The sequence below is a fragment of the Pogoniulus pusillus genome, chromosome 22 (assembly GCF_015220805.1).
Source record: "Pogoniulus pusillus isolate bPogPus1 chromosome 22, bPogPus1.pri, whole genome shotgun sequence".
NCBI lineage: Eukaryota > Metazoa > Chordata > Aves > Piciformes > Lybiidae > Pogoniulus > Pogoniulus pusillus.
In genome coordinates this window covers 1239828-1262070 of record NC_087285.1, presented here as the reverse complement: position 1 = coordinate 1262070, position 22243 = coordinate 1239828, and the positions used below count along the sequence as shown (strand labels likewise).

At 66.1% G+C, this 22243-nt stretch overlaps 2 protein-coding genes across 2 annotated transcripts; both read right to left on the bottom strand.

Moving 5' to 3' along the window:
- Positions 1-2079: 2079 nt before the first annotated feature.
- WDR55 (WD repeat domain 55) lies at positions 2080-4653 on the bottom strand. The gene is made up of 8 exons (XM_064162258.1): positions 4577-4653; positions 4343-4485; positions 4151-4251; positions 3985-4072; positions 3680-3859; positions 3489-3588; positions 3240-3409; positions 2080-2619 (listed from the first exon to the last, which is right to left on the bottom strand). The coding sequence occupies exons 1-8, from the start codon at positions 4592-4594 to the stop codon at positions 2304-2306; spliced, it is 1116 nt and encodes a 371-aa protein (XP_064018328.1). The 5' UTR covers positions 4595-4653; the 3' UTR covers positions 2080-2303.
- Positions 4654-6111: 1458 nt separating this feature from the next.
- IK (IK cytokine) lies at positions 6112-21694 on the bottom strand. Its single transcript, XM_064161384.1, has 20 exons — positions 21631-21694; positions 20840-20906; positions 19978-20070; positions 19431-19490; positions 18851-19018; positions 18647-18761; positions 17626-17696; positions 17499-17545; positions 14927-15090; positions 13862-13970; positions 12774-12813; positions 11181-11298; positions 10585-10603; positions 9927-10004; positions 9628-9709; positions 8831-8888; positions 8139-8227; positions 7801-7909; positions 6642-6676; positions 6112-6325 (listed from the first exon to the last, which is right to left on the bottom strand). The coding sequence occupies exons 1-20, from the start codon at positions 21644-21646 to the stop codon at positions 6298-6300; spliced, it is 1566 nt and encodes a 521-aa protein (XP_064017454.1). The 5' UTR covers positions 21647-21694; the 3' UTR covers positions 6112-6297.
- Between the last annotated feature and the right edge of the window lie 549 nt (positions 21695-22243).

Below are 22243 nucleotides of genomic sequence, written 5' to 3'. Positions count from 1 at the left end.
TCTCAGGTGGGTGGTGGAGCCCTCCCCAGTTAGGGGATAGAGAAGTTTCCAGTTGGGTGGTGGAGCAGTTCCCAGTTGGATGGTGGAGCCCTCCCCAGTCTGGGAGTAGAGCAGTGCCCAGCTGGGTGGTGGAGCCCTCCCCGGGGGTCTGGAGCTCGCTGCCGTGCTGCAGCGGAGGCCTGGGGACGGTCCCAGCAGAGCAGCAGCTGCCACAGGGACTGGCAGCGTTGGCTGTGAAGGGGGAGAGGACGTCAGAGGCCGCCTGAGCTCACCAGGGCATCGTCTGCCCGCCGCTGGCACTGCTGGTTCCTGAGGTGTCCCCACCCGTGGGGGCAGTGCCGGCGAAGGGGACGCTGCGTGGGGCAGAGGAGGGCCTGCAGCGCCGGGAGGAAGCCGCCGTGGAGCCCACCGAGGGAGGGCCACAGTGCTCCGTTGGTAGTAAAGCAGCCTGGAAAGCACCAGCCTGGTCTTGGCACCTTCTGTGCCCGCAGAGCCGCTCGGGGCTGCTGGGGCTGGTGCTGAGCTCTGCCGCGCCCAGAGCCTCAGCCGGAGGTGCCCAAAGCGGCAGGGGTGGGTCGGAAAGGACCTTTGGAGCGCGTCCAGTCCAGCCCCTGCGGGCAGCAGGGACAGCCCCAGCCAGAGCAGGCTGCTCGGAGCCCCAGACCTCGCCTGCAGTGGTGCCAGGGGTGGGCATCTCCCTCTGCTCTGGGCACCCTGCGCCAGGCTCTCCCCACTCTCTCTCCAGTCTGCATCTCCCCCTTGGCGTTCAAACGACTCCCCCCCGGCCTGGCACCACAGCCCCTGCTCAAACTCTGTGCACAGCTTCCTGCCTGGCACCTTCAGCACTGAAATGCCACCGTCTCCCTGGAGCCTTCTCTTCTCCAGGCTGGCCAAGCTTAACTCTGCAAGCCTGGCAGCACAGCAGAGCCCTGCCAGCATTGCTGTGCCCTCCTCGGGCCCTACTCCAACGGGTCCCTGTCCGTGTGAGGACTCAGAGGTGGCCCCAGGCACTGGGCATGTGCCAGTGTGCCATGGCTGAGGGACTGCATCTGGCCAGGGCAGCTCCATGGGTACAGAAGTCACCTTCATGGCAGGGGAGGGTGATGCTGGTGCCCTGCCCTCATCTATGCTGCCTGCAGCTCTGCCCAGGGCCAGCTTGGATGTTCCTGTGCCAGTCCAGGTCCCTGCTAACAGCAGCTGCCGGTCAGGACAGCCAGGCACAGGGTGCCCTCTGCACTGCCAGCCCATGTACCCCCAGCACCCTGCAGCAGGTGCCAGACCACGGGCAAGGGGCACGGGGAAGTGCAAGGCACTGGGTTTATTTGCAGTAGAGCTGATGGCTAATTAATCATTAATTAATGGGCAGTGGGGGCAAGGGAGGCCCTCAGGAAAGGGAAGGACCTGCGTGCCAAGGCCATGCCCCCCGCAACAGACCCACCCTCCTGCACCCCCTGCCCCCCACCCCTTCCCAAGCCCCCCAGCAAACCTCAGCCATTGCCCACCCCCACCCTGGGCACCCAGGGACCCTCCCCGGCCACTTACCTCGAGAGCCACCCCCATGCCATCCACCCGGGATGCTCACTCACCACCTCCCCCCCCCGCCCCAAACCCGTACACCAGGGACACCCTCCCCGCCCCAACCCTACACACCCCTCTGCCCCACCACCCCAGGCCACGACCCCACTGCTCCCAAGCGGACCCCACAGCTGCATCCTCCCAGCCCTGGGCACCACTAAATCTGAGCCCCTCACTCACAACCACCCCACCGGTCTCTCACCAGTGACCTGCAGTGAGCTCTTCACACTGAAGTGACTGGACCCAACCCCCCCCATGGCCCCCCGGCCACAATCCCCCACCCCTGGACCCCCATACCAGAGCCCCACAGTCACACAGCCCCCAAGTCCCTCACCCTTAGGGTCCCTCAGCCAAGTCCCCATACGAGAGCAGGGCTCTTAAGCCGCCCCCCGCCAGCACCCCAGGCACACCGTGTGCCCCCCGCGCTCCCTTCCCTGGGGACTCAGCCAAATCCTCACTGCCCAAGATTCCAGACACACCCCCCCCCCCCCGCCATGCCCCTCCCGTGCCAGGGACCCCAGCCCAGCCCAAGCTCCGCCCCTCCCCGGGGCTGTCCTGCTCCTTTAAGAACCTGCCTGCGCCCCACGAGTGGCAGCACCGCAGCCAATCAGAGTCCCGGGCTGGTGCCAGCACCGCCCAATCCGGTGCCAGCCGGGCGAGTGAAGTCCCACCCCCGCGGCTGCGCTCGGCGGGGAGGGCCCAGCGCGGCGCTGCTCAGCCTCCGTCCCTCAGTCGCTGTCGTCGCTGTCGTCCCCCTCAGCCGCCTCCGGCTCGGCCTCGTCCCGCAGATCGGCGAAGAAGTCCTCGCCGCTGCCCACCGCCTTGCCGCTGAGGGCCCGCAGCGGGACCCCCTTCTTCTTCTTCTTGCGGTAGTCATCCACCACCATCTGCCCCAGCGCCGAGACGTCCCAGAACTTCACCTTCTGGTCGTGGGCGCAGCTGGCCAGGAGCTGCCCGCCCGGGGCCAGCGCCAGCTGCTCGATGGGCTCGCCCAGGTGCTGCCCCACGCAGCCCAGCACACGGTTCGGCAGGACGTTCACCGCCCTGCGCGGGACACGGGCGGTGAGGGCCCTGCAGGGGCCCCCCGGAGCCCACCCGCACCTGTGCTCCGCCACGGAAGGAGCTGGAAGGGACCTTACAGGTCAGGGCCGTCCCCAGCTCCCCGAGCAACCTGACCTGGGAGGGTGCCAGGGAGGTGCATCTCCTGCCAGGCTCTCTGAAGCGCAGGAAAGCCACCAGGAGGCCACTGAAAGGCTCTCCAGAGCTCTCCCTTCTCCCAGCTGAACACCCCCAGCAGAGCCCTGCCACTACTGCTGTGGTCTCCTCTGGCCCTGCTCCAGCAGGTCCCTGTCTGTGCTGTGCTGAGGGCTGCAGAGCTGCCCCAGCACTGCAGGGGGGCAGAATCCCCTCCCTGCCCCTGCTGCCCACACTGGCGGAGATCAGCCCAGGACAGGCTGGGCTGGCAGTGCTCTGTGCCAGCTCACCTCCAGCTCTGCACCCCCATGTCCTGCTCCAGCCCTTCATGCCCAGCCTGGACTGACACCAGGCCTGTCCCGGCCCTGGGGCAGGACCTTGTTGAGCCTCGGCATGATTCTCCTGCAGCCTGTTCACAACCAAGGCTGATCTCACCCCGGACCCTGCCCACCTCACCGCGCGGCCCTAACCTGATGACTCCGTCCAGGGAGCCCACGCACACGATGCTGTCTGTGACGGGCACCATGCAGTCAACGGACTCCGCCCTCAGAGCGAAGCGGTCGCTGGCGGCGCCGAAGCCGTCCCAGTTGAAGAGGTAGATGGTGCCCTCGCTGGAGCCGCAGGCCACCTTCCTGCCCCGCTGCGCGGCACCCGGCACGGTGAGGCCGAGCACAGACCCCGCGCCTGGGGAGGCGTCCGGGGCAGGGCTCGATGCTCACCTTCAGCAGCACGACGGAGGTCAGGTCCCCGTTCTGCGGCTCCGAGAGCAGCTCGAAGCGTCGCCGCCTCACGTTGAAGACGCCCAAGGTGCCGTCACCGCTGCGGGGGACGGAAGGGGCGAGCTGCAGGCTGCTGCCCTAAAGGCGAGGGCACAGGGGACCTGACCCCAGCGCCGCCGAGCCCCCGGTACCTGGCGGTCAGCAGGATCTTCCCATTGCCATCCACCGCCATGGCGCTGATGTACTCCTCCTGCTGCTGCGCCTCCAGGATGGAGTCCCCCTTGCGCAGGTCCCACACCTTCAGCGCCCCATTGTCGTCACCCGTGGCAAAGACGTGGGCATCGATGGGCAGCACGCAGTTGAGGGCCGAGCTGTGGAGACCCCCCAGCCCCACACCTGCCACAGTCACAGTGCCCACCTCCAGAGCCCGGAGGCTGACGCTGGCCTCTGGCTCCCCGGCGGAGGGCAGGGGCAGCAGGCAGCCGCGCAGACCTACCCGTGCGCCCTGGGGAAGCGCGTTTCCAGCCGGCCCTCCTCCGCCGTCAGCAGGTGGATGGACTTGTCCTTGGAGACAGTGAACAGCTCTGGAGGGGAACCTCAGCACCCCCCGCTCCCACGTCCCCCGCCGCGCCCCGGTGCCACCCCACGTCCCTCGCACTCACTCTGCCCATCCTGAGAGAAGGCCACGTCCCGGCAGGACTTGAGGTGATGCCCCGACGACCAGAGCTGCCGGTTCTCCCCCTCGGTGCACGAGTACGAGTACCTGCCGGCTTCGCGTCAGCCTCACCCGGCCGGCCGGGGACCCTCAGGGGGTCCCACACCCGAGACACCTCCCCAGCCCCAGCCCCACTCACAGGTAGACGTCGCCGTCCACGTCCCCCGCCGCCAGCAGCGGTCGGGCCGGGTGCAGGGCGATGGCGTTGGCCGTGGCCTCGAAGCAGATGTCCTCGGGGGTGTCCCGCAGCCGGGGCTCCTTCGCCGCTGGCTCCGAGGACTCCTGGAGAAGAGCAAAGCCGGTGGGAGCGGGGCCGGGAGCGGGCAGGGCCCGGGGGCAGCGGCGGGACCGCGCTGTGCCCACGCGTGCTCACCTCCGCCGGCGCCGCCATGGCAGCCACGCCTCGTTTGCATAACCCCGCCCTTTATTTACATAACCCCGCCCCGGGGCCCTGCCTGGCGCGGTGCGGCCGCGGCGGCCCCGCCGTAGCGCAGCGGTTGTGTCGCTGCTCTTCGAGCCCCCCACACCCTTACTGTGCTGGTTCGGTTCCCTCCGGCCCAAAGCGGTTCCGCGGGGCTGGTCCCTGCCACCTCATTCCTTTTATCCAGGTTTTCCAGCCGCATTTCCCCCACGGACACCGATGCCTCCTCGCTCCCAGCACAGGGAGCTGCCAGGGGTCCGGCGCTTTGCCCCCTCCCAAGGCCTGGCACTGGCAGGGTACGCGGAAGGGCCGCTCCAGCTGCCTGACCCCTGGGGATGGGCATCACCCGGCGCTGGCACCACTGCACCCGCCCTGCTGCTGGCTGCTTTGCTGGCTGCTCCCAGGGCCCACCGCTGACGCAGGGCAAGCAACTCTTAGGAGGGGTTGGTTGGGAAGGACCTGGAAGCTGATCCAGTCCAGCTCCTGGCGGCCCTGGGACATCTGCCACTACAGCAGGCTGCTCGGAGCCCTGAACAGCCTGACCCGAGATGGTGCCAGGGCTGGGGGCAACCCCCCTCCACAGTGCAGAATCACCCAATGTAACCCTCCCCTTCAGTTTAAAACCATCCCCCCTTGTGCTGCCCCTGCCCTCCCTGACCGACTCCTGCCACATCGTTCCCGTAGGCCCTTTTAGGCACTGCAGGGCACCAGAAGGTCCCCCTGGAGCTTTCCGTTCTCCAGGCTGCCCAAGCCCAGCTGTGCCAGCCTGGTCTCACAGCAGAGGCCTGCCAGCACTGCTGTGGCTTCCTCTGGCCCTGCTCCAGCAGGCCCCTGGCTGGGCTGAGGGCTCCAGAGCTGCCCCAGCACTGCGGGGGGGTGGGGTCTGAGCAGAGCACAGCAGAGGGGCAGAATCCACTCCCTGCCCCTGCTGCCCACACTGCTGGGGATCAGCCCAGGACAGGCTGGGCTGGGCTGGCAGTGCTCTGTGCCAGCTCCTCTCCAGCTTTGCACCTCCAAGACTTTCACCCCAGGGCTGCCTTCCAGCCCTGCTGCAGGACCTTGCACTTGGCCTTATTGAACGCCACAGGCTCACCTCTCCGGCCCCTCCAGAGCCCTCTGCTGCCTTCCCTTCCCTGCAGCACATCAACTGCCCCACAGAGCCTGGGGGCAGCAGCAGCCTTGCCCCGTGGCAGCATCACCGACGAAGGTGTGGCACAGCACCAGGCCCAGTGCTGACTCCTCCTGTCTCTTCCTTCAGGCCCTTCTCTTGCTGCCCCCCCCCCCCACAAGGGTCCCTTTTCTTCCCCGCAGACCAAGGCAGGAGCTGCTCAGCCTGGGCTACAGCCTTGTTTGCTTACTGTGCCCAGGGGCTGCCTGCCCCTACCCCAAAGAGCTCCCTCACTAAACAGCCTGAGCTGGGGCTTGCTCTGCCCCCCTCCTGCCCTGACTCCAGCCCTGGTCCCTGCCCCCACACAGAGCCTCCCAGGCAGAGTTTCTTCACTTTTATTACATCTAAAACATTTACACAGCAGGGGGGGGCTCAGCACAGCCCCACAGCACGAGGCTGGCAGGGCACGGGGCTGGCCCTGCCCAGAGCAGAGAGCAAAGCAGCAAGCTCCAGGGCAGCACCCAGCAAGCAGAGGGCCCAGGAGCTGCAGAAGGTGCTGCTGGCATCAGTACTTGGGACGCTTCACCTCCACCCTGCAGAGACAGAGGCAGGAGGGTGCTGAGGCCAGAGGCAGCTCCATCACCCTCTTGCCACAGACTCACCCCACAGAACAGCCTGGGGGGGGCAACAGCTCCTCAGGTCAAGAGCTGCAGGGCCTGACATCTGCTCAGCACCCACCCACGGCCCGGGGCAGAGGGACCCTGCAGGGCAGCAGCACTCTGAGGGTCCCAAACGTTCTCTGCTCTCCTCCCGTGCCCAGACCCCATGGGCAGGGCTCTGCGCTGCTGCAGAGGTCTCTGCCCTGCGTGAGGTGGCAGGGGAGGGCCCAGGAGCAGCAGCTTTGCTCACCCATCAGCCTCCAGCTTCTTCCTCTTCTCGATGATCTGCAGAGAAAACACAAAGTCCCCTTCAGGCCCCGGGCAGATGCTGCCCAGGGGCTGCAAGATACACCTGGGAAGAGCTGTGCCCAGCCCAGAGCAAGCTGAGGTGAGCCAGAGGCATCCATAAGCTGCCCAAAGCCTGGAGAAGCTTGGCCAGTTCCCCCTGTCCTCTGTTTTGGCCACCAAAGACCCTTTCTTCTCACCTTCCCCAAGCCCAAAGCAGCTCACCCTGCCAGGACAACCCCCAGCTCTGGCAGTCAGAGCAGAGGGAGCCACCAGACATGCCCTGCCCCCTCCAGCCCCTTCAGATGGCCTTGAGCTGCCCACTTTGATCAGAATCATCTGCTGCAGGGCCAGGAGCAGAAAGCCTCCAGCAGCTTCTGGACAGCTTCCCCTGTGGCACAGCTCAGCTCAGGAGGGCAGGGTAAGATGTGCAGGGGCAGGAGGGGAGGAGACTCAAGAGGGCAGGGACAGAAGGAGCAGAAGGCTCAAGGGGCCAGGGGCAGGAGGAGCAGGAGGCTCAAGGGGCCAGGGGCAGGAGGAGCAGGAGGCTCGGGGGGCAGGGGCAGGAGGAGCAGGAGGCTCATGGGGGCAGAAGGCTTGGGTGGGAGGGGAAGGAGGCTGAGGGGGGCAGAGGCAGGAGGTGAAGGAGGCTCAGGAAGGTAGGGCAGGAGGTGGAGGAGGCTGAGAGGGGCAGGGCAGGAGGTGCAAGGAGACTAAGGGGGCAGGGGCAGGAGATGCAGGAGGCTCAGGAGGGCAGGGCAGGGCAGGGCAGGGGGTGCAGGGGGTAAGGGGCAGGAGGTGCAGGGGGCTGTGGGGGGCAGGGGGTGCAGGAGCTGTGGGGGGCAGGGGGTACAGGGGGCTGTGGGGGGCAGGGGGTGCAGGAGGTGCAGGAGCTGTGGGGGGCAGAGGGTGTAGGAGCTCTGGGGGGCAGGGGGTGCAGGGGGCTGTGGGGGGCAGGGGGTGCAGGGGCTGTGGGGGGCAGGGGGTGCAGGGGGCTGTGGGGGGCAGGGGGTGCAGGGGGTGCAGGGGGTGCAGGAGCTGTGGGGGGCAGGGGGTGCAGGGGGCTGTGGGGGGCAGGGGCTGTGGGGGGCAGGGGGTGCAGGGGGCTGTGGGGGGCTCCTCACTGCGCTGATCTTCTTCCACTGCCGGTCCAGCTCGGCCTTGTCGTTGGTCTCCTTGAAGCGCCGAGTCTTGCGCCCCTCTGACATCTTGATCCCGTACTGGAAGGCTGCCCTGGGTTGGAAAGGACCTCAGAGACCACCCAGTGCCAACCCTGCCAGGGGCAGGGACACCTCCCACCGGCTCAGGGCCTCATCCAACCTGGCCTTGAGCACCTCCCAGGAGGTTGTGGAGCACAGGGTTGAAGATCACATTGGGTGATTCTGTGCTTCACAACCTCCCCGGGCAAACCTGTGCCAGTCTCTGCCCACCCTCCCTCCCTCCTGCCCAGGGCTGCACTCACTTGGGCAGAGCCTCTTTGTTGTTCATGTACTCGCTGTACTCCTCCTGCGTGTCGAAGTCCCAACGCCCCAGGGGCCCTTTCTTGTTACCCTGCAGAGACAGAGAACAGCTCAGAGCAGCTCCTCAGCTGGCACTGCCCAGGGCTTCTCACACAGCCCTGTGGGCACAGGCAAGAGATCTGAGTGGGAGAGGAGCTCAGATGGATGAGGACATCCCCAGAGGCTCTTGGGCAGGTCCCAGCACCTCGTTTTCTCCATAGGACAACACATCCCACCCAGAAGCTGGCACACAGCAGAGCACAAACCCTCAGCACCCAGAGCCTGGCACACAGCAGAGCACAAACTCAGCACCCAGAGCCTGGCACACAGCAGAGCACAAACCCTCAGCACCCAGAGCCTAGCACACAGCAGAGCACAAACCCTCAGCACCCAGAGCCTGGCACACAGCAGAGCACAAACCCTCAGCACCCAGAACCTGGCACACAGCAGAGCACAAACTCAGCAGCCAGAGGCTGGCACACAGCAGAGCACAAACCCTCAGCAGCCAGAGGCTGGCACACAGCACAGCAGCAAGCCTTCAGCACCCAGAAGCTGGCACACAGCAGAGCACAAACCCTCACACCCAGCTCTGGGGCACTCAGGCCCTCTGCTCCTCTGCAGTGGCTCCCAGCCTGCCCTGCAGCTGGCATCGTACCTGGTCCATCTTGCTGTAGTCCACCTCCTCGTCGCTGTCCACGGCCATGTCATCCATCCTGGGAAGCAAGGAGAGGGGCAGGAGTGGGTCCACAGGCGCCTGGAGCCACCTCCGGAGGCCTCAGAGGGAGAGCATCAGCTCCTGCGGCTGGCAGCAGCCCCCCAGATACAGCCCCCCCAGCCACAGCCCCTCCCAGCCACAGCTCCCCCAGAGCTTCAGCCCCCCCCAGACACAGCCCCCCAGCCGCAGCTCCCCCCCAGACACAGCTCCCCCAGCCGCACCTCCCCCCCAGCCGCAGCCCCCCCTAGCCGCAGCCCCCCCAGCCGCAGCCCCCCCAGCCGCAGCCCCCCCCAGCCGCAGCCCCCCCAGCCGCAGCCCCCCCCAGCCGCAGCCCCCCCAGCCGCAGCCCCCCCCAGCCGCAGCCCCCCCAGCCGCAGCCCCCCCCAGCCGAGCTGTGCCACAGGGCACCCGAGACTGCCACAGCTCCTCAGGTGGCTCTGCAGGTCGGAGCTCTGCTGGCAAGGAACCACTCTGCAGCCACAGCCTGAGGGCACCAACCAGCAGGGCACCCAGCAGGATGCCACCCACCCTGCCCTCTGCTGGCACCGCAGGGCGGCAGCCAGGTGGTCGTGCCCAGCAGGAGAGGCCAACACCTGCCAGAGCCAGGCCCTCGGGGAGCACTCTACCAGCAGGTGGGACCCCAGGCCAGGCCTGCCCCTCCCAAGGAGCAAGGGGGAGGGTGCCCAAGCCGTGGCAGCTCCCTCGGGTGCCCTGTGCCCAGCTCTGAGCCCCCGTACGTGGCAGGGTAGCACTCGGCGTAGCTGTTGGACATGCCGAAGAAGTCCCCCAGCTGCTTCTTGTCTTCAGGCTTCTTCAGGGTGCAGCGGTCAAGGAAAGCATCACCTCGGCCCTGGGCATCGCCCCCGGGCCGCAGCCACCTCCCCCCAGCGCCACCCAGCAGGGGGCCAGCAGCAGCACCAGGGCCTGGCTGGCAGTTGCCTGCCACAGCAGCAGCCCTCCCAGGCCAGGAAGGGCAAGCACGGGGCCGTGCTGGGCAGGGGGCACTGGCCAGGGCAAGGGGGCACTGAAGGATATGCCTCTGGTCCTTCCCAGCCTGCAGCTCCTGCGAACTTCTCATTGATGGACTTGATCAGCTCCTTGGCCGAGCCAGGCCCTGCGGCAGGGAGCAGGGGGGCAGGGCTGGGCAGGAGCTCACCACAGCCCGGCTGGCACTGGGCAGAGCTCTCCTGCACACAGCCACTGGCACGGGGGCAGGGGATGGGCAGGGGACTGGCACAGGCGAGGGAAAGAGCAGCCAGGGCAAGCCCCAGCAGCAGCCAAGCAGCCTGAGGACAGGCAGGGCTGAGCTGCTCCTCCGAGACCCCAGCCCACCCCAGAACCCCCTCTGCTGCCAGGGGAGGGTCTGCACAGCCAACCCAGGCAGTGGGCACCAAGCTCTGCACCCCCAAAGCCCCACAGCAGCAGTGCCCTCCCCACAGCTCCTCTGGGACAGCAGAGCTCACCCGGGCCAGTGGCCAGACCTCCAGCCACAGCCTCCACCCCCAGCCTCACTCTCACCCCCAAGCCTCACCCACCCCCACTCCTCCACCTCTACCCCCACTCTCATGCCCAATCTAATCCACACTTCCACCTCCACCCTCTCACCCCCAACCCTCCACCTCCCCCCTCCCTTCACTCCTCCCTCCCCCACACCCCCTCTCATGCCCCCACAGCCTCCCCCATGCCAGCCTCACCTTTGTCAGTGTCTGTGGGCTGCAAAGAAGAGAGACCCCAAAGTAAGCCAGGAGGGCTGAGAGCTGGCAGGGCACAGCTGGCAGCTCCACTTGGCAAGCACACAGAGCTGAAGCCTAACAGCTACTACCCTGTGGGGGCTCTGCCCTCCATGCTGGAGGAGAGGACAGGGAGCCTGAGCCCAGCAGCTCCTGGCTGGGCAGAGCTCAGAGAGAGCTGCACAGTCACAGGTGGCATCAGGTCAGAAGGGACCCTCAGAGGTCACCTGGGAATCATGGAATGGGCTGGAAGGGACTCCAAGGCTGATCCATTGCAGCCCCCTGCACTCAGCAGGGACAGCCCCAGATGGGTCAGGCTGCCCAGAGCCCTGTCCACCCTCACCTTCAGCACCTCCAGGGATGGGCCTCAACCACCTCCCTGGGCAACCTGTTCCAACCTTGCCCACCCCCTGCAGCCACAGGGACACCTCCCACCAGAGCAGGCTGCCCGGGGCCACAGCCAGCCCGACTCGGGGATGGGTCTCAGTCCTGCCTCCGGGCAGCCTGCCCGAGGGCGGCAGAGCTTCCTGGCAGTGCCCGGGGGCACAGGGCAGGCTCACCTCATCGTCAGCCTTGGGCTTCTCGAAGTAGCTGTGCCTCTTCTTCTCCTCCTCGCGGTACCGCTCCCGCGGCGCCTTGCCGGCAGGGGGCACATAGTCCCCGATGTCCTCAAAGATGCTGCCAGGGGAGGAGGCCTGCGCTCAGCCTGCTGCCAGCGCCGAGGCCACCGGCTGCAGCCTGCCCCAGCACGACACAGCACCCACGGCAAGCGCCGAGGCCACCTCCGGCCCCTGGCTGCTGCGCAGGGCAAGGGGAGGTGGCCCCAGGCTGCAGCAGGGGAGCCTCAGCCGGCAGAGGAGGAAAGGATCTGCCCCACAGGGGGGAGCTGCCCAGGGAGGTGGCAGGGGCAGCACCTCCGGATGGTGAGCTCAGGCTCTAAGAGCTGTGTGCAGGGAGGTCAGAGGAGAGCACTGAAGGGATGGAACAGACCACCCAGGCCAATTCCCTGCCAAGGCAGGGGCACCCAGGGGAGGGCACCCAGGACACATGCAGGAGGGCCTGAAAGTCTCCAGAGGGGACTCCAGCACCTCTCTGGGCAGCCTGCTCCAGGGCTCCAGCAGCCTTAAGCTACAGAAGTTCCTCCTCATGTCCAGATGGAACTTCTGATGGTCCAGTCTGTGCCCACTGCCCCTTGCCCTGTCCCTGGGCACCACTGAACAAAACAGACTCAAAGAATCCAGCAGGCTGGCAGAGAGCTCCAAGCTCCCCCAGCCCAGCCTAGCACCCAGCCCTGCCCAACCAACCAGCCCATGGCACTCAGTGCCCAGCCAGCCTTGGCTTCAACCCCTCCAGCCACGGCCACTCCACCACCTCCCTGGGCAGCCCATTCCAGTGCCAATCACTCTCTCTGCCAGCAGCTTCCTCCTCACAGCCAGCCCCAACCTGCCCTGCCACTACTTCAGCCTGGGGCCCCTTCTGCTGCTGCTGCCTGCCTGGCACCAGAGCCCAACCCCACCTGGCTACAGCCTCCCTGCAGGCAGCTGCAGGCAGCAACCAGCTCTGCCCTGAGCCTCCTCTGCTGCAGGCTGCACCCCCCCAGCTCCCTCAGCCTCTCCTCACAGGGCTGTGCTCCAGGCCCCTCCCCAGCCTTGCTGCCCTTCTCTCAACACCTTCCAGCACCTCAGCAGCTCTCTGCAAGGGAGGAGCCCAGAGCTGGACACAGCACTGCAGGGCTGGCCTGAGCAGTGCTGAGCACAGGGACAGAAGAACCTCTCTTGTCCTGGCCCCATCCTGCTGCCACCCACCCCTGCAGCCTGGGATCCCCCCCAGGCTGCTCCTCTCCAGGCCACAGAGCCCCAAGCCCCTCACAGCCTCTCCTCAGCACAGGACTCAGGTTGGGCTCCATCACCTCCAGCTCTGCTCCCTGCAGGAGGCTCTGTGCTGTGCAGCTCTGGTGGGGACCTGCTGCTCATGCTGCAGCCCAGAAGAGCCCCTGCAGGCCTCCAGCCTAGAGCCAAGCCCAGATCTTCTCTGCCCCCAGCGGGCAGCTCTCTCCAGAAGCACTGAGCCCAGCCCCTCATGGCCCTGGTGGGCACAGATGTTCCTCATGCCAGAGCTGTGAGCCCACAGCCTGTGGGCAAGGAGCCACTTACTTCATATCAGCTTCAGGAGGCTTCTTCTCATCCAGCTTCCCTGTGGGACACAAGAGCAGTGAGAGCCACACCCCCCCCTCTGCCCTGCCCCCAGCAGTGAGGCTGCAGGAGGCTCTGCAGGGTGCATCTCCCCAAGGCAACTGAGCCTGAAGCAGGGCTGGGAGGGCAGCAGGTGGCAGCCCTACAGCAGCCAGAGAACAACTGATCCTCACACACGGTGCTTGGCACCCCCTGCACCCACACCACCTCCTGCTGCCAGGCTCAGGGTTGGTGCCAACCTTCTGCTACGAGCAGGGACACCTCCCACCAGCCTCAGGGCCTCATCCAGTCTGGCCTTGAGCACCTCCAGGTGATGCCACCCTGGATGCCAAGCTGGGCACCACAGAGCTCGACCTGCAGCTGAGCCAGGAGGAGCTGCCCCTGCCACTGCACAGCGACTGCTTCTAGTGCCACCCTGCAGAGCCTCCCCGGCTGGCACAGCCCCTGGCACCCTGCCCCTCCATTCCGTGCTGCCCAGGGCTGGCTGTGCTTCCTCTGCTCTCATCGCAGGCCAGAAGTGTGCAACTGCTGAGGCTGGAAGAGCCCAACCCAGCACTGCCAGGGCACTGCCCTGGCACTCAGCATCACATCTCCGCTGCTCTGAAACCCTTCCTGGGCATGGGAACTCCACCTGGGCAGCCTGGACCAGGCCTGGGCAGCCCTCAGAGGGCACAAATTGTTCCTGATGGCCAATTTAAACCTGCCCTGGGGCAACTTGAGGGCATTGCCTCTTGTCCTGTCACTTGTTCCCCGGGAGAAGAGACCTAAACCTCCTCACTTGGCACCCACTGGCACACCCAAGCAGCTCAGGGCCTCATCCAGCCTGGCACTGAGCACCTCCAGGGAGGCTGTGGAGCACAGAAGCACAGAATGGAATTGAAGATCTTCAAGCCCATTCTGTGCTCCACAACCTCCCTGAGCAACCTGTGCCAGTGTCTCCTCACCCTCACTGCCAGCGATCTCCACCTCCCCACTCTCCATCTCCCCTTGCCCAGCTCAAAGCCCCACCCCGGGGCTATGCCTCAAGCTCAGCCCCCTCCAGCTCCTACCTTTGTCCTTCTTCTTGAGCTTCTTGTTGCGGGTCCCTTGCCGGAGGTAGGAGAGGATCTGGGTCAGCTTGCTGATGACAATGTCGTTGGTGGTCAGCGTGGTCTGAGCCTGCAAGGCAGAGCAGCAGCACAGGGCTTGGAGGGGACCTCCACAGAGCTCATCCAGCCCACAGAGCCCAGCTCAGGGCACACAGGAACACATCCAGGCAGGGCTGGAAAGGCTCCAGAGCAGGAGGCTCCACAGTCTCTCTGGGTAGTCTGCTCCAGGGCTCTGGGACCCCTAGAGAAGTTCATCCTCATGCTGAGGTGGAGCTTCCTGTGCTGCAGTCTCCATCCCTTACCCCCTCTCACAGAATTAGAGTGGTAGGGGCTGGAAGGGACCTCTGGAGATCACCCAGGCCAAGCCCCTGCCAGGGCAGGGCACCCAGGGACACATCCAGGTGGGTTTGGACTCTCCAGAGATGCAGACTCCAGCACCTCTCTGGGCAGCCTGCTCCAGGGCTGCAGCACCCTTAAGCTACAGAAGTTCCTCCTCATGTCCAGATGGAACTTCTGATGGTCCAGTCTGTGCCCACTGCCCCTTGCCCTGTCCCTGGGCACCACTGCACAAAGCCTGGCCCCATCCTGCTGCCACTCACCCTGTGAGCATTGCTCAGCACTGATGAGATCCCCCCCAGGCTGCTCTCCCCCAGACCCAACTCCCTCAGTCTCTGCTCACAGGGCTGTGCCAGGCCCCTCAGCATCTCTGCAGCCTGGCCCTGCCCTCCCTGTGCCTGGCAGCCGCAGCAGGGGCAAGCGGGCAGGGGCTGTGCAGGCAGGGCAGGTGGCGTGGGCAGGGGCAGGCTGTGCAGGCAGGAGCTGTGCAGCGCAGGCAGAGCTGGCAGGCAGGGGCTGTGTGGGCAGGGGCAGGCTGTGCGGGCAGGGGCTGTGCGGGCAGGGGCTGTGCAGGCAGGGGCAGGCTGTGCAGGCAGGGGCAGGCTGTGCAGGCAGGGGCTGGCGGCGCAGGCAGGGGCTGTGCAGGCAGGGGCCGTGCAGGCAGGGCTGGCGGCGCAGGCAGGGCGGTACCTCCATGGTGGGGCAGTCAGCCTTGCTGCGGATCAGCGTGGTGGGGATGTCGGTGTCGGCGTATTCGTCGTCCAGGTCCACCACGTAGGCCATCCTGCCCGGCAGGAACAGCTCGTTGCGCTCGTACGCCTTGCTCTTGAACAGGATGCGGTAGATATTGCGCCCTGGGGGCAGGGAGGGGACAGCTGCCGCAGTGCCACCCCTCCCTGCAGCGCCAGGGGACAGCTGCCGCAGTGCCACCCCTCCCTGCAGCGCCAGGGGACAGCTGCCGCAGTGCCACCCCTCCCTGCAGCGCCAGGGGACAGCTGCCGCAGTGCCACCCCTCCCTGCAGCGCCAGGGGACAGCTGCCCCAGTGCCACCCCTCCCTCTGAGGGCCAGAGGACAGCTGCCCCAGTGCCACCCCTCCCTGCAGGGCCAGGGGACAGCTGCCTCAGCGCCACCCCTCCCTGCAGGGCAAGGGGACAGCTGCCCCAGTGCCACCCCTCCCTGTGTGGCTTTGAGGGGTTCCAGGTTAGCCCAGATTTCCCCTAAACAAAGTACTGAGACCAAGCTCTGTCCCAGGTGCAGAGTGACCACCCCCTCGGGGCACAGTGACCACCCCCTCGGGGCACAGAGTGACCACCCCCCCGGGGCACAGAGTGACCGCCCCAGGGCAGGCTGAGGCTGGGTGTCAGGAGGAAGTTGTTGCCAGAGGGAGTGACTGGCACTGGAATGGGCTGCCCAGGGAGGTGGAGCTGCCATGCCCGGGGTGCTCAGGAGGGGCATGGGGCACGGTGCCATGGGTTAGCTCAGCAGAGGGGCCAGGTGCTGGGCTGGACTCTTCCAGCCTGGCTCGTTCTGTGATTCTGGTGACCTCACTGCTGCCTACAGCCACCTGAAGGGATGCTGTGGAGAGGCTGCTGGGCTCTGCTCACAGGTAGCTGGAGATAGAGCCAGGAGGAATGGCCTCAAGCTGAGGCTGGGGAGGTTTGGACTGGACATTAGGAAAAGGGTTTTGGTGGAGAGAGTGGTCAGGGACTGGAATGAGCTGCCCAGGGGGGTGCTGGAGCTGCCCACCCTGGAGGTGTTTCAGGGTGGTCTGGGGCTATGGTTTAAGGTGACTCCTGCAGAGCAGGGCTCAGTGCTCCTGAGGGGCTTTGCCAGCCTGGAGGTTCTGTGAGCCCGAGTTCAGGGACACCTCACACTGGAGCAGTCTGGGCATGGGCATGGCCACCCCTCTGCCAGCAGCTGAGGAAGAGCAGCCTTGAGGTGCTGAGCTCTGCTGGCTCAGGATCTGAAGCAGAATCTGGGGGTGAGTTTCTGTGTAGGCTGAAAATTGCCCCCCAGCCCTGCTGGGAATCCTTCCAGTCGTGGGGATGGAGCCTTCAGGGCCCATCCAGTCCAAGCCCCTGAAGGCAGCAGGGAAGCTGCAGTCAGAGCAGGGTGCTCAGAGCCCCAAAGAGCCTGGCCCAGAACCTGCTCCTGGTGCCTCAGCTCCTGCCTCCCTGCTGCTCTGCTCTCAGAGTCAAAGAACTATCAGGGCTGGAAGGGACCTCAAGGATCACCCAGTTCCAACCCCCTGCCATGGGCAGGAACACCTCACACTAGATCAGGCTCATCCAGCCTGGCCTTAAACACCTCCACGAGGTTTCCACCACCTCCCTGGGCAACCTGTGCCAGGCTCTCACCACCCTCATGCTGAAGAGCTTCTTCCTAACATCCAATCTGAATCTACTCACTTCCAGTTTTGCTCCATCTCCTCCAGTTCTATCACTGCCAACACTCTAAAAAGTCCCTCCCCAGCTTTCTTGTGGCCCCCTTCAGACACTGGAAGGCCACAATGAGGTCTCTCTGGAGCCTTCTGCTCTCCAGACTGACCCTCCCCAGCTCTCTCTGCCTGATCCTTTCTGTCACTGTGGTCTCACTTGGATCTGGTGATCCCCAAAGCCCCTTCCAAACCCTCACCATGACTTTGACAGTCCAATCCCACCCTGCAGCCACCAGGAACATCCCCAGCTGGAGCCACCTCCCCAGGGACAGGTTTCCATGAGGAGCAGCTCAGCTGCCAGGCCCTGGGCCCTTGCCCTGTGTGGCTGCTGGGGCTGGCAGGGCTGTGGCACAGGGCTGGTGGCTGACTGCAGGAGGGAGGTGGCACAGAGGCTGCCAGCCCAGGCTGGGTGGGAAGGGAGCTTTAAAGGTCATGCAGAGCTCTGCAGCCAGTAGGGATAGCCCCAAACAGGCCCCCAGACAGCCTCACCTGGGATGGTGCTAGCCCTGGGGCAGCTCTTACCTCTCAGGGCAGCCTGTGCCAGGCTCTCCTCACCCTCAGTGCCACATGTCTCTCCCTTCTCTCCACTCTGAGTCTCCCTCTTGCGGTTCAAACCATCCCCCCTCAGCCCAAAACTATCCCAGCAGCACTCAGAGACCACCCAAAGTTCTCCCCAGACCCATTTCCCCCAGCCCCCAGGATGCCTGCTCTTCAGACTCCCTCCTTGCCACACCCAAAGGCTTCCACTCCTCCAGGAGCCCTGCAGGATCTGCCCCTGGAGGCCCAGCAGCAGGTGGGGCCCAGCCAAGGCCACGAAGCCTCACCCAGCCGAGTCTTGAACTCGATTTTGTTCTCAGGGTCTTCATCCTTCCTGGAGAGGAACAGAGAGGGTTGGCCAGGGGCTGCCTGCTCCGTGCCTGCCCCCAGCACAGCCCAGCCCTCACCACTCACTTGGTTTCCTTCTGGGGCTTCTCCATCATCTCCTCCTCCTCCTTCTCCTTGCTGGCAATCTCAGCCCGTACCTGACCAGAGGAAATGCAACCATCAGAGCCCAGTCCCTGCCTCTGCTGCCCACCAGAACCAGCCCCCAGCTCCTGCAGCTCCCCACACAGCCCCCCCAGACAGAAATCCACAGTCACAGACTGCAGGAGGCTGGGAGGGACCCTCCAAGGGCACCTGGGCCAAGCCCCTGCAGGCACAGGGACAGCTCCACCCAGAGCAGGCTGCACAGGGACACATCCAGGCTGAGCCTGCAGGGATGGAGCCTCAAGCACAGCCCTGGGCAGCCTGTGCCAGGTCTCACCAGCCTCACTGTGCACAGCTTCCTCCTGGTGTCCAACCTAACTGCCCTGCTCCAGTTTCAATCCATTCCCCTCCTCCTGGCACTGCCAGCCCTTGTCCCAAGTCCCTCCCCAGCTCTCCTGCAGCCCCTTCAGGCATTGGAAGGCTGCTCTGAGGTCTCCCTGAAGCTGTCTCCTCTCCTACTGAACAGCCTCACCATGCCAGCCTGTCCCCACAGCAGAGCCTCTCCAGCCCTCTGAGCATCTCGGGGGCCTCCTCTGGCCCCTCTCCATCACCTCCATGTCCTTCTTGGGTTAAGGGCCCCAGAACTGGGCACAGAACTCCAGGTGAAGCCTCCCCAGAGCAGAGCAGAGGGGCAGGATCCTCTCCCCTCACCTCTGCCCACTCTGCTCTGGACACAGCCCAGGCTCCCCTTGGCCTTCTGTGCTGCCAGTGCCCAGTGCCAGCTCCTGCCCAGCTTCCAGGCTGGCTGAGGCTGTGGGCAGCCTGCTCTAGGGTAGGGTGTCCCTGCCCATGGCAGAGAGGCTGCAACTGGCTGATCCTTGTGGTCCCTTCCAACCCTGACTCTGTGATTCTCCCCCAACACCGAGCAACCTGCAGCACTCCTAAGTGCCCCCCTGCCTTGTGCCCGCAGGAGGGGCAGCAGCAGCAGGGTGCCATCCATGCCCACCTTCTGCAGCAGGGCAAAGTCCAACCCCTTCACCAAGTGAGTGTGCTCCATGTCACCACCCAAGAACTTGGACTCCTGGATCAGTTGCCTCCTCTTCTCTGCCGCCGATTTGTCCCTGCAGAGGGAGCACGACAGGGACAGGGGTCAACAGCCGGCCCCGAGGGTGGGGCAGGGCGGGGCAGGGCGGGGCCTGGGCTCACTCACGCCTCGGCCGTGGGGCCCACGGCTCGGTAGTTGGCCGTGGTGCTGATCAGCTCAGTCTCCTCGTAGTCCTTGTTGACTCCATCCCTCCTCTCCTTGGCTCTGTCCCGGTACTTCTCGGCCAGCTCCCGCTCCCGCTCGATCTCCTGCTGCCGCAGCTTGGCGTAGTAGCTGCGGGGGAGGGGACAGCAGAGCTCAGCTTAAGGACACAGCCCGGGGGAAACCAGCCTGGAGCCCACGGGAATGAGGCTAGGGAGAGGCTGGCACAGGTTGCCCAAGGAGGTTGGGGAGCACAGAAGCACAGAACGTGATCAAAGATCACGTTCTGTGCTTCTGTGCTCCCCAACCTCCTTGAAGGTGCTCAGTGCCAGGCTGGATGAGGCCCTGAGGCTGGTGGGAGGTGTCCCTACCCCACCAGTCTGACCTTGCAGCCACCCAGCCTGAGCTCCTCTCCCTCTGCTTGGTTCCAGAGCCCCGAAGCCACCCAAGGCCCCCCCGGGGGCGTCTTCAGCAGCCCAGGAGCTCCCAGGGGAGGGAGGTGATGCATGAAGGCAAGTCCTGACTCCTCCTTTTCCCCTCCTACCTTTTCTTCTTCCTCCTGCGAGCTGCTGGGTCCTCATCTTCATTGTACTCCCTGGGCATCCTGGAGAGAGGCAAGAAGCCAGAGCTAGGGGCTGCAGAGCCACAGCAGGGCACTGGCACCCTCCAAGGTGGGTCCAGCACACCCCCACTGCTCCCCAGTTCCACCTCGTCAGCAGGGGAGGGAGAGCAGAGCACCACCTGGCACAGCACAGTCACCAAGTCCTGCACCAAGCACCTTCCAGGCACCCAGGACCAGAGCACCACCTGGCACAGCACAGTCACCGAGTCCTGCACCAAGCACCTTCCAGGCACCCAGGACCTGCTCTGCTACACCCATCAGGCCTGACCCACTTGGTTCTCCCTCTACCACTCAGGCAGGCCCCAGCACAAAGCAAGGCTGAGCTCTCTGGCTGCCCACCCAGGAGCAAAAGCTTCTGCAGACAGCACCCTGCAGAGTGCCAGGGCAGAGAGGCAGAAAGGGATGGAGCCCCAGGAGGAAAGCAGACTCTGCCCTGTCCCACAGCCCTGTGAGCCAGGGCCCCACTCACTCATGGTGGCGAGACTTGGAGGGTGGTGCAGAGGTGGGAGCCGCCCGTGGGGTCATGAGAAGCTTCCGGAAGTCTTCATTGGTCAGCTTGGACCTGCAGGGAGCAGAGGAGCCAGAAACCATCAGCAGCCAAGCAGCCCTGGCAGCCTGGTCACAGAGCCACAGGATCACAGGAGCAGAGAACCCAGCAGGCTGGCAGAGAGCTCCAAGCTCACCCAGCCCAGCCTAGCACCCAGCCCTGTCCAACCAACCAGACCATGGCACTCAGTGCCCAGCCAGCCTTGGCTCCAACCCCTCCAGCCACGGCCACTCCACCCCCTCCCTGGGCAGCCCATTCCAGTGCCAATCACTCTCTCTGCCAGCAGCTTCCTCCTCACAGCCAGCCCCAACCTGCCCTGACACAGCTTCAGCCTGGGGCCCCTTCTGCTGCTGCTGCCTGCCTGGCACCAGAGCCCAACCCCCCTGGCTACAGCCTCCCTGCAGGCAGCTGCAGGCAGCAATCAGCTCTGCCCTGAGCCTCCTCTGCTGCAGGCTGCACCCCCCCAGCTCCCTCAGCCTCTCCTCACAGGGCTGTGCTCCAGGCCCCTCCCCAGCCTTGCTGCCCTTCTCTCAACACCTTCCAGCACCTCAACATCTCTCTGCAAGGGAGGAGCCCAGAGCTGGACACAGCACTGCAGGGGTGGCCTGAGCAGTGCTGAGCACAGGGCAGAATGAGCTCCCTGCTCCTGCTGCCCACCTGGGCACAGCACTTGGCTCCTGAGCCAGCCCTGGGCAGCAGAGTTGGAGATGTGGAGCCCAAAGGCTCTGCTGCAGCAGTTACTGCCAGCCTTGGCCCCAGGGTCCTGCCCCAGGCCCATACTCACTGGTGGAACGAGTGGGAGTCGTCCACGTCGTGGCCATCGGGGGCCAGGGGGTTGGAGAAGGGTTCATCTGGGGGGAGCAGGAGGAAAGAGCTCTGAGTCTGCTGCACGGCTGCAGCTCCCCCGTGGCGCTCCTCAGTGCTCCCCACGCGTGCCAGCTGAGAAACCCTCCCACACCCCCCCTTCGCCGCTGACATCCCGGGGTGGGCTCATCGGGGCACAGGCCATGAAGGGGCCCAGGTGGCACCGTCCAGCACCCCCATCCCTTGCTGCCCCCGCCCCGAGGGACTCCGCACCCCCCAGGGCCTCTTCTGGTGCCTTCCTGGGGGTGCCTCACACCCACTCCACCCGCGGGGCAGCTCCCGCAGCTCTGCCCCAGAACGCCCCCAGCACACCCCCTGTAAAGCCCTTCCGCACCCAGACACCTCCCGGTGCGCCTCCCCCGAGCGCCGCTCCCGCCCGGGGCTGCCGGGGACCCCCGCGGCCCACAGCATGGCTCGGCTGGGGAGGGGCCTCACAGCGCACCCCCAGACCCCTGCCTGCTCCGGGCCCATGCCAGGCTGCGACTCCGCAGGCTGCCCTAAGGCTACCCTGACCCTCCCCACCGGCCCCGGCCCCTCGCCAGGCCGGGACGCGCCCGCACCGCGCCGGGGGCTCCGCACTGCCTCGGCGCCGCAGGCCACGGACTAGGCCGCCTCGGCCCCGGGCCAGCCGCTCCCCGCGTCCGCCCGCCCGGCGCCCCCCACGCTCCGGCACCGGCACCGGCACCCCCGCGCCCGCCCGGCCCCGCTCACAGTCGCGTTCCGGCATCGCTGCGCCGCTGCTGCGCCACTGCCGCTCCGCTCCGCTCCGCTCCGCTCCGCTCCGCTCCTCCGCCCAGCGCTCCCCGCCCCGGCCCGCCCCTGCCCCGCTCCTATTGGGCGGCTCCTGGCCGGCGGCTCTGCGATTGGCGGAGGCTGCTCCCGGCCAGCTCTGCGATTGGCGGAAGCTGCTCCCGGCCAGCTCTGCGATTGGCGGAAGCTGCTCCCGGCGAGCTCTGCGATTGGCGGAAGCTGCTCCCGGCGAGCTCTGCGATTGGCGGAAGCTGCTCCCGGCCAGCTCTGCGACGGGTGGAGGCTGCGCACTGCGGGCTCTGCGATTGGCGGAGGCTGGTCCCCGCGGCTCTGCGATTGGCGGAGGCTGGTCCCGGCGGCTCTGCGATTGGCGGAGGCTGCACCCGGCGGCTCTGCGATTGGCGGAGGCCGGTCCCTGCGGCTCTGCGATTGGCGGAGGCCGGTCCCTGCGGCTCTGCGATTGGCGGAGGCCGGTCCCGGCGGCTCTGCGATTGGCGGAGGCCGGTCCCGGCGGCTCTGCGATTGGCGGAGGCCGGTCCCTGCGGCTCTGCGATTGGCGGAGGCCGGTCCCGGC